The sequence below is a fragment of the Gossypium hirsutum genome, chromosome A03 (genome assembly GCF_007990345.1).
Source record: "Gossypium hirsutum isolate 1008001.06 chromosome A03, Gossypium_hirsutum_v2.1, whole genome shotgun sequence".
Taxonomy (NCBI): domain Eukaryota; kingdom Viridiplantae; phylum Streptophyta; class Magnoliopsida; order Malvales; family Malvaceae; genus Gossypium; species Gossypium hirsutum.
The window spans coordinates 108,444,550-108,459,668 of NC_053426.1; the positions used below are offsets into that span (position 1 = coordinate 108,444,550).

The 15,119-nt window shown below is 34.9% G+C and overlaps 1 protein-coding gene across 2 annotated transcripts; it reads right to left on the reverse strand.

Moving 5' to 3' along the window:
- Nucleotides 1-208: 208 nt before the first annotated feature.
- LOC107940755 (brefeldin A-inhibited guanine nucleotide-exchange protein 1) lies at nucleotides 209-9,235 on the reverse strand. Of its 2 annotated transcripts, XM_016874203.2 has the most exons (11): nucleotides 7,999-9,235; nucleotides 6,812-7,129; nucleotides 5,927-6,260; nucleotides 5,289-5,714; nucleotides 4,737-5,029; nucleotides 3,989-4,262; nucleotides 3,157-3,659; nucleotides 2,678-2,999; nucleotides 2,233-2,593; nucleotides 1,104-1,765; nucleotides 209-997 (listed from the first exon to the last, which is right to left on the reverse strand). In XM_016874203.2, the coding sequence occupies exons 1-11, from the start codon at nucleotides 9,045-9,047 to the stop codon at nucleotides 389-391; spliced, it is 5,151 nt and encodes a 1,716-aa protein (XP_016729692.1). In that variant the 5' UTR covers nucleotides 9,048-9,235; the 3' UTR covers nucleotides 209-388. The 2 variants fall into 2 exon arrangements, with proteins under 2 accessions (XP_016729692.1, XP_040957530.1); XM_041101596.1 differs by lacking the exon at nucleotides 7,999-9,235 and having other exon boundaries at nucleotides 5,927-6,270; nucleotides 6,812-6,993.
- Nucleotides 9,236-15,119: the final 5,884 nt, after the last annotated feature.

Sequence of the window (15,119 nt, forward strand, 5' to 3'; positions counted from 1 at the left end):
AAATCCTAAATTTTAATATGACAAACCATAAATGGATAGGATTTAACCGCAGCAGGGCATAACTAATGTCTTTCACTTGCCTGCTCACTCGTATGATAGAATTGAAACGACTGCGGAGAGTAGTTTTATTAAGGTGAAGATTTAACCATAATTTAAAATATGCTTAAAAGATGGCATATCCAAGTTTAGTAAGTAAAGACACAAGCACTTCAAATTAGAAGAAATTTTCAATTTATATCATCAGGATATGCTACAAAAATAAATAAATATTGGATGGTATCTTGGGTCTTGGCTATTGGATTCTCATCAAAGCCAAAATCTATATATAATGATCAAAATTGTGATGATGGCTTAAAATAAGTATGTAATATTATGTAACATAATGAAGTTATGGCATTATTATGGGACCTATACATGCCTGGAATATGTTGCTTAGAGCATGTTGAACTTCATTCGAGCTATGATCGCTTCGAACCAGATCGACCAACAGATGAAAGATATCTGCAATGTACTTTCTGCAGGAATCCTTCTCCAAGCAACTCAATGCCTTCAATGCAGACACAAGTAGAGGAGTCCTAGCTGCCATTTTTTCCTTTTTGGCTATTCCCAATGGGAGAATCCAATGAGTCACCGGTATCTCAACCGGTTTCTGCTGCCGTGCGTAGTTGTAATCGGTGCAGCTAAGGTATATCAGCAATATTTTTTCACACACTGCCACTAGTGATCTTAGGTTCATCTCCTTTGGGGCGGATGAGTTGTTTTTGATTAAATCTTGGAGGAAGTTGAGGTAATTTTGATAAGCCTCGTTCTCGAAGTGAACCATGGGCGGTTCGGAGGTCTCCAAGATCGAGCATACTTTCTTTATTTTCTTTTGCAGGACAGTCTCGGAGTTCAGTTGCTGAGCATGTGATGTAATGGAAGAAAATATCTCGACAATGATATTTATGTTGGAAGCTACCAAGAATTGTAGGTTCGCTTTGTATATATCAGTTATGACCTGAAATGATGAAAGCCAAAACAAGTATGATCATGTCAAAATGATTCCAAGGCATAGAGAAGAGTCATTATTGGCATTGCAACAAATAGAGTCTGTATGGGAGAACCTGCATAATCAGTAGCTGGACCGCGATAAAACTCTTCATTTTCGAAACCACATAAGCTGAAGTTTGCAGATTATCTTCCTCAAGGTCATCCTTGGTCAGTCCATGATCAGAGCTTGTTTCAGTATTAGTAGAGGATCGAGAATTCTCAGGCACCTTGATGTAATCCATGCTTCTCAAAATCTTCATAAACCCAGGCAATGTTGAAGTGGCAGCTTCTTTTATAGCTAGAAGGATTTCTTGCCATTCGTCTTTTGAAAATCTGCTTCCTAACTCTCCTGTCAAACGATATGTTGCCGAAGCTCCAGTGCTTGCAGGACCCTGTTTTGTACTTTTTAAGTATCCTGCCAGTATGGATACGACATTTGGTAGTTGAGGTCTCAATACATTGAAAAACCTTATAACAAGATCTACAAGAGACAGCACTGCGGCGGCAGAAATTTCAGGATCCCAAGTGCTTCCATCAGGACGAGTAGATTTCGATGTTGGTGAATCCTGTTTTACAGGAGATGCACCATTAAATAAGGGGAGAACAACAGAGCTAAAAACACCAATCCAGAATGCTCGTGAGAAAAGATGACCATGATCCTTCAGGACGTTGAAAAGCACTTCCGTCGAACTCTTTCGGATGGCTAACTTCGAGTCGGATGTTAGTTCTGATAAACCTGGAACATCATATCAAATTTCTAACATTAAAACAGGAAACAAACTTCATTTTTGGCAACATTGGGGGAAACTAAAGGTGATAACTGAGAGAAACAAATAGCCTATTTTGCAATCCATATTCATAAAAATTGCTATAATAAATGTCGATAATGGCAGTAGAATGATCACAAAATAATAAGAAAAAGAACTGTTAAAAACACACACAACCCTGTTATAATTGAAGTCTAATAGAAGAAGCTTATACGAATTCAACTTGTGTGGTATGGTGTATACCGCGGGGGCAGACGATCGCAACCCCAGTCGAGTTTAGTGCTTAATGGGGATTTGTGGCGGGCTATGGTCTCAGTCCTTTGCCCCCACAAATCCCCCTATTTTGCCTCTCTATTTTATTTTTTAATAAGTTACGGGATTCGGGTCATATAACTCTTAACAAAAGTGTTAGCAAGTAGCTAAACTATCAGATTACCTGCTAGCAAGGGAACCCAATAGGATGCATGATCATCACTATCAGCGAAACTTTGTAGATCTCTATCATTCTTAGTTACAGCTGAAACAGATGAACCATCATCTGGGCTCTTATCAGCGCAAACAAGACCTCCCTCAGCAAGTTTGATAGCACAAAACCGGAGAAATCCAATAGCATTAAGGCTAATATCACTGTCAAACTTGCTATTTGTGAACTTGATGAGGCATCGTACACAATCACTAAAAGTAGAAGCGTCTGTCTCACTGATATGAGGAAAGTACTCTCTAACTATTTTTTCCATGGTCCCAAAAGCTAGCAGGACAATATTCTTCCGCTCATCCACAGCAGCAGCTGTAAACACCTGAGAAAATGATAAACATGTGTGAAAAGAAAAACTGTTCCAGCTGCAATGACAATAGAAATCATGTACGAGCAATTAGCATACCATAAAGACACTTTTCCATCCAGATTTCACATTACTGACGCGGCTGAGGACCATCTGAGAAACGTATCGAACTATTAATTCCCTTATTTCTATGGAGTTGCTTTTTTGCATTACAATCACAAATGGTCTCAAAAATTCATTCTGGAAATTGTAGTTTGCCAGCTCCTCACGTTCTAAGAATTTCATAGCAAGCTGCCTCAACGAATCCATCACAAAGATTGCCACGGATAAATTCTCGGACAGTCCAACAGAAACAAAGAAATCAGAGAGAACATTCCATATGCGAAACCAAACTAATCTGATGCGGTTCATATTGTAGTGCCTGCAACATAAGATTCTATAATAAGCATTCTCCACAGGCACATAGAGGAGGGATATAGAGAGGGCTAGGGCAATTTCATCTCTGAAGCCAAAAACTGATCTGTTGGAGCTAGAGCATTATATGAAATTTTCTAAAAGAAAAAGATTAAGAATCTTACGCAATTTCAACTAGTTTTGTGAGGCTAAAAACTCGAGGGTCTGTTGGAGACTGCAACTCCGCTATAGAAACCTTGCAAAGGGCCTTCACAAAAGCCACTATTGCTTCACTGTTTAATCTTTGGCTATGTACAAAAACATGGTTCAACTCGGAACTTCCTATCTGTTCCAATAAATTCAAGTTTGCAATGAATTGATTAATCTGCTCTGGGGTTACCAGTCCTGAACTATTTGCTCCAACAGCGGCACTGTCATATGACCCTCCTCGCACAACTGCCATTACAGCTGGATTCTGGAGTGATCCCTTTTTCTTCAGGGATTGAATACCAGAAGGTTTTGGCACCTTTTCATCTATTTCAGTGTTAGGCACGGATAAAATGGATGTGTCGGTTGATGAACCTTCTCCCAACAGTTGCAAATGCTCAATTCTGGACAGGCATGTCAATATATGCTCCCAGGAGTCTTGAAGATGGTTACCATCTTCAATGGCAATAGATATTATTGCCTATATTGTAAAATATTTCAAAAGGTGAGTAAAAAGAACACGTCAAAGAAACTTAGATTTGATGCAATATTTTTCACAATTAGGCAAGTGGTTCTACTTCAAGTGACTAGACTATCAATGTTCCACAACCAAGCAAAAGCCAAGAATAAGTAACTGTAAAACATAAAAACATAAAGTACAGGATATGAATTGTATTGTATCCGTGGTGCGAGGCTGTGCATGCAAACATTGTGATGCTGCAATTCTTAACTCTTGTGTGATATAGCATATAAGAAAACTAGGAGAAAGATTCGATTCTTTGTTATCATGTGCAAATGAAAACTACTTACTTTTACAGCATCAACATTCTTTTGTTTCATGTCTGCAGCACAATGGAGAAAAGTGAACTTTGCCGTTGATGTGACAAAAGCATCTCTCTGCGTCTGCATTCCCATTACGGCAGTTACATGCACAGCATGTCGAAAGCCCTGTAAGCATTGAGTGGTAGCAATTCTATCATCACTCTGGTCAAGAGTGACACTGTATGCAGCCAGCATAGGTCCCCAGCAAACCTCCACCATAAACCTCAAGATTGCTACATCTGAAACAGAATGATAAACAGACCTGCAACAGCAAAGACAAAAGGTTACTAAATATTATGCAGGTCTTCTGGAAAATTTGGGATGACAAATTAACAAAGATCAATTAAAGCAGGATGGAGATCATATATCGAGGAAGGTACAAGGACTGAATCTTCTTCGATTAATGATGCATGTCATTCTCTTATCAAATTCTATTCCCGACAAGAAACAAAAATCATATGAATTCATTTCCCAACTAACATATATCAAAACCCGTGACATGCAAAAAATGTATTACAACATTTCTACTCATATACAAAAACATGTAAAAAAACTCATCTGAAGCTCTCGGATGTATGGTATGGAGGAACATAAAACTAACCATTTGAGACTACGATTCATGACATAAATTTGACCTATTAAAGTGGCAAACATCTATTATTAGATTAAAACTTACTCTGATTTTCCCGAATTCGCCAAACCAACCATCTTAAAAAGAAATTAGATTAAGACTTACTCTGATTTTCCCGACTTTGCCTTAAACTGCTCTTGGATTTGTCTTATAAGAAGACCATTTGCACCCAATGCCTTTTCTTCTGTTTGCTTCCAAGTCACCAAATTGAGTATACCATCCAAACCCAATAGCTTATTTAAGCTGTTCGCCTGCATGCTTTGAGGAGCAGAAGAATCTGCATTCATCTTGATTTCATTATTCACAATTTGATCATAAAGAGCACCAAGATACTCCTCGGGTAAATCTTTGCCATCATCTATTCCTCGGTTGTTTCGAATGAAATCAGACTTGTTCATCTGAATACGGAAACAACATAAAACAGAAATAAGAGCATAAACAAAACATTTGTAAATTTATCTATATGTAGATCTGATAAAACAATTTGCAGTAGTACAGGTGGGAAATTCCATATTACTGACGGTATGAATTTAAAGCACCAGAATGGCTTACAAGTCCCAGAATAGATCATAAAAGAGTTCTTCAAAAGACAAGTATATGCATAAGCAAACACGTAAGCTAAAGCTCATAATTTGATAACGTGCTGAAGAAACAAACCTTATCTTTGACCATGCTATTATGGGCATCAGTGTTGAGCATTATGACAGAGTATGCCAGTACATAGGCAGTATCTGCACTGGTAAATGAGTTAGGATTACATTTACAATAGCGCTCAGCAAACTTTTCCATGATGCGGTCAATTTTCTGTGCTTCTCCTGGTAACCTGAAGCCTTGTAGGAAGAACCTTATCGCTTCACCAAAATCCATAGATTTGAAATCAAAGGAATCCACATAAGCATGCATGACTTTCAAAGCAAAATCCTCCCTTTCACCCAAATAATCACCAATCATGGCTTCATTCAACCCAGTAGTGTTACTCTTCAGAAAAGCAGCCACTTCCTCTGGAGAGTTGCCAACCTTTTTGGTATTTATAAGAAACTCAATGCCTTTGGATGGCTTCCTATTAAACAACGAAACACCTTTCTGCATATAACCAAGTAAAACTGTCACTAAAACCAAGCTTGTGAAGAAAAGGGGAAAACTAAACATATATTAAGCTATATAAAAATACGTGACAGAAGAGAAGCCAATAATAGCAAATTCTCATGATATGTTGAGGCAGCCCTCTCCAATAATTTGGATACTTAATAAGTATGTGGTACATGAAAACACAGTCGCGCTTGATCCCAGCTAACCTGAAGTTCAATCTTGTAAGCCCGCCGTTGCTCAAGTGTAGCAGCATTTGACAATTCAGAATTCATTTCTGGTTGCAACTCACAATCAGAGACTGTTCCATCTTCTGCAGTCAAAGTTGAATGGCCCTCTGCTGCAGTGTCACTCTTGAAGCTCTTACGCAAGTCAGAATCACCTATTGTCAGCTTTTGGTCCATCCAAGCTCCCATTGACTTAATGATGCTAACCAAGCAATTTACTGATTCATGCCGGAAAGTTATATCCTGGACTGCAGACAAAGTAGTTGCTGAAGCAGGTGGCGGTCCTAGAGCTGTTTTGAGAAGGCCGTTGACAATCCTGCAAATATCTGAGGGAATTATAAGAGTTTTAATACATTTTTATAAAGTGCAACACGTTAATAAATAAAAAAAGAATGGAATTTTTAATAAAACGAAATACATTAGAAGGGATGCTAAAGCAACCTCTGAGAACAACACCAAACGACTGGTTCTTGAGTTAATTCCTGGGTTGATCTACCCTCTTTTGCAAAATTTGAGAATTTGGTTTCAAATTCAGATCATTTTACATATGAATGAATATAAAGATTTTTAATACTACATTTTACTAAAGTTTGATTTGAGGAAAAAGGAAAGTGAATTGAAATATTACATCAGAAAGAAGCTAAAGCATGAACTGGGAACATGAAAGAATAATTTCCTCTTGAGTTAATTCCTATTTGACCTACCTTTTGCAAAAAATTGAGACAAGGTTTCGAATTCGTAAAGGATTTCACATATGATTCGTTGGATACTTATCTTGAAAATATGACATCATAAACTTATTTGATTTCATGAAAGCAGCATTCATGTCAAACACTCATACGAAAAATTATTAGGGGGGAAAATTACCTTTCAAATATGTTTGGTGAATCCACATCGCAGTCATAATTCACGAATATATCAATGATAATCTGTGAATCCGCAGCAATCTTTTCCAACAGATTAAGGACTGTCATTTTCTGTACAAAACTTGGCTGTAAAACATTCTCTAGAACTCGGAGGATAAGCATGGGAAAGAATATTCCAATTTCATCTTTCAACCCTGTTCTATATTTCGTTAGCAGGCTCATAAAAATACAACTTTGGAGCTGGAAAATTGACATCACTGACAATGCACTGTTTTTTAACAATGATAAGCAGAGATACTGCTTAATTACGTTAAGAAACCTGCATTTTGTAACACAGAATATAAGAACATTAGAATAAATTTAACTGAAGACTGCAGAAAAAAGAGTTATTTATCACCAACACTACACGACATACCAAGCAAGATGATGATGATGATGAGTTGGCATTGGTTTTCGGAGCTCTTTCACTTAATTTTTGAAACTACCTCAATAAATTATTCCTTTTCATATTTATTCATGAAGATCTCACTACCCAGTGTACATGCACTAGAGCAGAAATATCCCAGAACCGGGAGTGAGTATTGTTAAAAGCTATGTGCTTGAAACAGGTTCATTCAGGTTTTTCTTTTGAGTTTCCCTCCATCAAGACTCCCCATAATAATAAAATATGGGGTGTTGGATGGGTCACGACATGTTTTTTTTTCCTAACAATTTTTTTGTTTTATAATTATATTAGGTTGTGATTACATTTTATTCTTTCTACTTAACAAATAAGTAAATTAATGTATTATAAAGTAAATTAATTTTTTTATTAAAAATTTCGTGTATTTTGTTGTTAAAAATTAATTTTTACATGTTAGCATAAATATTCCATCAATCACACCAATTTTTAATAATACAAAAGAATAATTTTTTTAATAAAAACTAATTTAATTTTTAATCTAAGAATAATTTATTCAAATTTCTAATAAAAAACAAAATATAATTTCACACCTCTAAAACCTCCGTGATATTTTTACTATTAAACTCACTAAATCTAATACAGCCCAAACCCAAAGCATATATGGTGACGATTGTTAGGAAAAAATATAACAAAGCCCAAAGTATATATGGTGACGTGCGAACAACCATTATTATTTTATAAAAAATCAGAACCCTACGTGAATCAAGTAGTATAAAATTACTTGCCTAACATTCGAGCGCCAAATGGAACCCCCATTATCCATAACAGCCTTGAGGAGCTCCAAAGACAGCGTTTTCCCTCTCAAAAGGATCTGATCATCATTCTCCTGTGATGAAAACTTCATTGACAACTTACACAAATTCTTAAAAACAAGAAAGCCGTCCTCCCTAATTTTACTAACCCCACCGGAACCCGATTCCGCCCCCCCTTCCTTCGCCTCTAACTCCCCAATTTCCTCCTCCTCCCATTTCGACGTCTTCAAATCAACATTTTGCAGCTCCTGATCCTTACTCGGCTGCGATAGCTTCAAATCTGGAACCCCTTCACTGGCACTCATAACCTCGCTAACAAAATTCTGACAATGATAAATTGAACTTCCTTCATTTAAATTCTTATCACTAAACTCTAAAAGCTCACTAACCGACACTGTTTTGATAGAAACATCAATGGAATCTTCTTCGGCTCGGGTGAATACAATTAGCATAATCTGCGCCAAAACGGACTTAGCACAGATCTGATTGGTTCCATTCAAACCGCGTAAATATACGTTATAACAAGTTCTAACGACGTTGAGCAAGCAATCACCACGGATCAAAACGCAAGGACATCGGATGGCGGAGAGCAAAACTCGCAGCACGGCAAGCTCGAGCGATTCCTCGCCGATGCTGCCGACTTTGCAAACGGCTTCGACGATTTTGTAGAGGATCGGATTGGAAACGTTGCCATGGATCTCGCCACGAGCGACGCCGAGGGAGAATAATTTGAAGGTGCATTCGAGGGCGGGCTCGGCAACTTTGACGTAATTGGTTTCCAAGGCGAGAAGAATCGGGTTAAGGACGAAGTTGGCATCGGAAGATGAAATGCCGAGCAGCGGTGAAGTCGGATCGGACAAGCCGGTGTCGGAGAGGGTCTCGAGCTTGTCGAGAGCGGATTTGCATGAGGAAACGAGGTGCGTGTGTTTTCGCCATGCGGCATTTTTTATGATCTTGTCGAGCGGTGGGCCTAGCACACGGCCGCACCGCGACGGTCCTCCGAGCGTGTGGGAAGCTAACATCACCCTGTTATTATTATTACAATTTGATTATTCAGATCTCTGGGATCAAATCCGAGTGTTAATTGCACTGCAAATTCATCGGAAATTGAAAATGCGTGAGATAATAAGCCTTTTTTTTTTTTCTTTTTTGGACACTGACCAATTCTTCTTGATGGGGGTTGGAATTTGATTTGCCTGAGGGGAGCAGAGGCGATAAATGTGTGCTTGATCGAGCTTTATGGCCAATTAAATATTAAAAAAATTCATTCAAATTTATTATTTTTTAGACAAGTTTTTATTTATTTTTTACACTTAAATAAGTCATTATGATTTCTGTTTACGGTTTTATTTCAAATAAAATATTAATTTATTTTATAAATACTTATTAATTCCATCCCTTTTTTCGTAAAAAAAAATTCTATCCTTTTATAAAAATTTAGTCTTGTTGGATAATGTTACTAAAATTTTCATTTAAATCACTTACCTATTAATCAATAATTCAAGTCAGTAAAAATAAAAAATTCAATGATTTATATATAATAAATTAATAGAATTTAACAATTTAAGTTTCATATATTTACTAATTATTTGACTTACATCTTAATTATTATATAATTCAATGATCAAATTATGATAAATTAAAGTGTAAAGACTAATTTCTTTTTTTTTTCATAAAATAGGAAGACGAGTTAATTAAATCATCAGTTTAAATATAAATTAAAAGTTAAATCACTGTATGTGTAATAGCCCGTTTCTCCGTAATATCGGAAACAGTGGTTTCGGGACCATAAATCCAACAAAAGAGTCTGTAAATATTATTATTTAATATTTACGAGTCAAATATAGTATTATAGTAAATTTTAAATTTATAATTTTAGTTAATTGAATGATTAGTTAAGTTCAAGTGGGTTATCTCTAAAGTCAAGTGATTTTAGAAAATGAGGTATTGGGGCCTCGTTTCTAAAAATTGAGCCCATAAATATTTTTATTAAATATTTATGGAGTGATTATATAAGTTTATTAAAATTTGGTTAGGTAATTTTGATGTTTAGTTAGTTAATGAAAGGAAAATCATTAAATTGTAAAAGGTGGAAATCAACCGTTATTTCGCGTGTAAATGTCGTTTGACGGACCTAATTTAGGTGAATCGGATCAGATTGGATTGCTAAGAACGTTGATCGTCAACACGGTGAAAGGTGTGTGTTCTTTTACAAGCGGACTGGGGCAAGCCGTACCTAGGATTAAGGCTACACGATCTGCTACATGGGCGTATGGACCACACAAGTAGGCCACACGGCCACTCACAAGGCCATGTACCTCTGAAACCTAAGATAGTTTGAATCTCACACGGTCATGAACCCTCCATACGGCCTGCCACACAGTTGTGTCTCCATGTAGATTAATTTTTGCATTTGCCACATGACCACAGTTTGTTGCATAGCTTGACCACACAGCCGTGTGACCTTTATTTTACAATTTTACCTAAAATTTTATAAATTGTTCAATTTAGTCTCAAAATAGTTCCCAAACTATTTTTTGTGTTTTATTTCTTTCAATTAAGCCCCTAATAATATGATTAATATTGGAATCCATGATTTGATTGACTGATTTATTACTATATATGCATAATATGAAAATATTACATGTTTACTACCACAATAATTCTGAGGAACTGATAATGTTTTTCGTACCACTATGTTACTATTTGCATGACATACATGCCTACTGTTACTGTTAAATCGAACTCATGTTAATCAAGTTTATCGCTACTGTAATGATTTTTTATAGGCATGATAGTTGTTACTGTATCAATTTGCTATAAGCATGTTATTGCTACCGTATTGATCTGTTATTAGTATGCCATGTTCCATTGCATAATGTGGGACAATATGAACAGAGGAAGTGTGAGCAAATTATCTGCACTTTTGAATGATTTATCCACACCATTTGAGCAGCTTATATGCACCATTGAGTGGTTTATCGATACCGTATTAGCAACGTTTATCTACACCAATGAGTGGTTTATCCACACCCTACTAGCAATTTATTTGCAAAAAACTTTTTATAAAAAAAGTTGGTGGTTTTCCAGCCCTTTTTTTTACTAGTGGTTTATCCACAACGAGTGATACATCCATAACGATGACTGGTTTATCCACAACATGGTGTAAAGATAGAAGAGTTCTAAGAACTCTTACTGTGGTGTGTAGCAGTGAGGTAGGACATTTTCTGATAAATTGAAATTGCATTGCATTCATAAGCATTTGCATAAATATGAATATTGAGATATTATGGTGATGAGTTTATCTGAAATATCGATATTCTGAATTGTTATTCAATTGTGATTATAATAAGCCAATTTCATCCGGCCTAAATAAAAATAAATAAACAAAATAAAATAAAGAGTCCAAAGTCCAATGATACAAAAAAAAACCAATGCCCAAATATACAAACCCTAACCCAATAACTCCGGGGCCCAAACTACTAGTGGCCCAAAAGAACCTAAACTTTTCAGAAATCCAGAAACCCTAGGGTTCCTAACGCCCCACCCCCTTCACAGGCACGCCGCCCGAGGCTCCTCGTCCCGAGGCCTAATGCACCTCTGCCACCCTTGCATTAAAACGGCGAAGGCAAGGGCCTCCATCCCACTGTTGACCACGCACCGTCACCTGTAAAGAAAAAGAACGAAAGGACAGAAAACGCAGAAACAATAAAAGAAAACAGTAGCAAAAATAGTAGATACAATAAAAAATATATAATATATATATAATCGGATATAAAAGTCGGATTCAAAATGTATTTTAGGAGAGATAAAAAGCAATCAAAAAAGATATACAAAGAAATTCTCAAAGGTGATTTATTTTTTTAAATCTGTTATTTTCTTTTTCTTTTTTTTTTAAAAGAAACACAACATAAAATAAAAAAGAAGAAAACTCACCTGAAGCTTCGTCTTCGGCCGTCGTGGGTGGGCGATGACTCATTCTCTAAGGAGGGATGGTCTTCTCCGATGCAAAGGACCTCCGAATCCCTAGAGATTTGTTGGAGGCTTCGCTGGAGAGAAGGAAATCGAAAGGTTTTCCCTTTTTTAAGAAAAAAATTGGCTTTAGTTCTGACGGCTTCAACCCCAAATCAAAGTTCTACGCAAAGTAACGAGCAAAAGGGGGGCATTTTGGTTTTCTTAGGCCATCGGAGGCACGGCGAACGAACAACAGCCTCGTCGCCGAAAGTGGATAGAGTTTTGAGAGAGAGAAAACAAGGGAAGAGATTTTTTTTAAAAAAAGTTTAAAATGCTTTTTTGGTCATTTTTTATTTTTAAAGGGTCTTATACGAGGTTGTTTTGGGTTTAATTTTCAAATGCCAAAACGACATCGTTTTGACGCAACCCGAATATCCAACCCATTTATTCAGCAGGATCCGTGTGTTTTCATGAAATGGTCTATTTGCTTTCCTGGTCCTTCTGCTTTTGGATCCTTTTTTAATTTAGTCCTAACTTCGCTTTTTTTTTTCCTTTTTAGATTATACCTTTTGATTTTAATTCATTTTTAATTTAGTCCTTATATCGTTGACCCTTCAGGGAATGGTACGTGTACTTTTTTGGATTAATTGTCCTTGGGTCCCTGAACTTTTGCTTCGCATTTTAATTTAGCCTTTTTTATCTTATTTTTTAACTTAGACATTAGATTTTATTGGACCTTCAATTTAGTCCTTTATGCCCTATTTCTTTAATTATTTTGTGATTTATGGCTTAATTTTTGTTTAATTTCAATTTAATCCCTCATTTGATTTATTTTGCCTCTTTCATTTATATTAACACTTACAATTTATGTCATTTACATTTCTTTTTATTTATACGTTTTATTTTTATTTTACCCCTGTTATTATTATTATCATTATTTTATCTACTTATTATCATTAAGATATGATTATTAATATTATTATTACATTATTATTATAGTATTCCTTTATTTATTCATCATTTATCATTCTATTCTACCCGCGTAGCCATTTTATATTATTTCATTATCACTATATCATACATTATGTTTAAACATATTTATCCGTTTCATACTATGCCTGAATAAACTAAGTCTACATCACTTTAAGTGCCACATTAATTTTTATTTGATGCATACAAAGGAGAATTTCAAAACTAAGGCAACGTTCTTATTTAGAGACTCGAGAAGTCATGCCTAACTTATGGGGTTTCATTTTCTCTTTGAACCTAAAAAACCGAATATCTTTTTAAAATTAAAAAAAAACACATAATGAGCAATTTTATTTTTAAGAATTTGAGATGCCGTATCTTAACTTACGGAACATGTCCTTTTGGTTTTGGTTATCTCGAAATAAGAAAGCTTCTTATATAAATTTTGATTTAACTAAATAATTTTAATTAAAAAATCATGCAAAGAGAGATCGTAGTTTAATTTCTATTTTCAACTATTGACATTAAAACATCAAGTAATCAACTAAGTACCAATTTTAGGCGTTATGAGGGTGTTAATCCTTCCTCATACGTAACTGACTCCGAACCCATTTTTTGGATTTGTAAGGTTGAAAATTACTATTTTAACAAATCTAACATTTTATTAAAATAGCAGAGTTTTGAGGTGATCCAATCACACCTAAGTAAAAAAAGGTTGGTGGCGACTCCTATTTTCGTTTTTAAATAAAAAGTTGATTTTAAAAAAAGGTTTCGATAGTGATCATTCTATGAGTTGATATTTTGTATGATTTGTCTACTGTTTGCACTAGTTTTCTTGTAATTGAACTCACATTGAGTTTCCTAAGCTCACTTCCCTTCTTATTTCCATTCTTACAGATAACCCACCAGATTAGGACGCGGACTCAGCATACGGAGGGCTCGGCTTGGATTGATCTTTTTACTACAAAAGTAGTTTAGATTTACTATTTGAAATTTATATTAATTTGGGAATTGTATAGCTTAATTTGAATTGTGTCATGAGACTTCTATTTTGGGTTTATTTAGCATGCATGGTATTTAATTAGAATTTAGGATAATAAAACCTAGACATAGAATTAAATATGCATAAAATAATTCTAATTTTTCTTAACTAATATTAAGCTGAATATGTAACAGCCCGATTTTCAGTGGTTTTGAGACCACAAATTTTCGTTATGTCTGCTCGTAATTATTATTTTTAGAATATTTATAGAGTTATTAAAGTCGCATTAAAATTTGGTTTGAAAATATTAACATTTAGATAGTTAATTAAAGAAAAAAGACTAAATTGTAGAAGATGCAAAATATAGTAATTATAGTAATTAAGTGATCACATGGTTTAAATAATAAATGAGGGAGGACTTAAGTAACAATTATGCCTTAATAAGTATAGTGGGACGGAAAAATAATGGAAAATGATAAACTAATATGATTTTAATGGTAAAATTGTAATTAAATTAAAATTAAAATAAAACAAATAGAATTAATTACTGTTCTTCTTCATTTTTTATTCTTGTTAACCGAATGTCCATGCTTTTCTAAGCTAGGAAGATCGCCCAATCTAATATCCTTGCATGTGAGTGATTCTCTTACTCGTTTCTTGTAACTTATATGTTTTTGAGATATTTGCAATTAGGTCCAGCTAGTCCGTACCTTTGTTTTTAATTCTGTTAAAAGTTTTGAAAGTTTCCATTGATGAATATTAAATTTTTTTTATGAATACCATGTATTTGGAGCTTTGATTATGTTGTTTGATGAATTTGTAAAGTGATTTTTATTAGATTTTAATTTTAGGATTAAATTATGAAAATATCAAAATATTAGGGTTTAATAGTGAATTAGATATTTTTAAGGGCGATTGAGGACCTATTAAATTTGAATAAAATATTGATTTGAGAAAAAAATGGTTAATTTGATGAATTTAAGGTTAAGGGATTAAATTGCAAAAATTGTAAAAGTTTGGGGTAAATGTGTAATTTTGAAAAATAAAAGGGTATTAATTATAAAATAGTTTGGGAATGAAATATATGCTGATAAATAAAGAAATTTACATTTTAGATCACGATCTCGTAGATACTTGTAGAAAAGGAAAAATTGTAGAATAGCCCCTAATCTTCTGCAACTCCTACAAT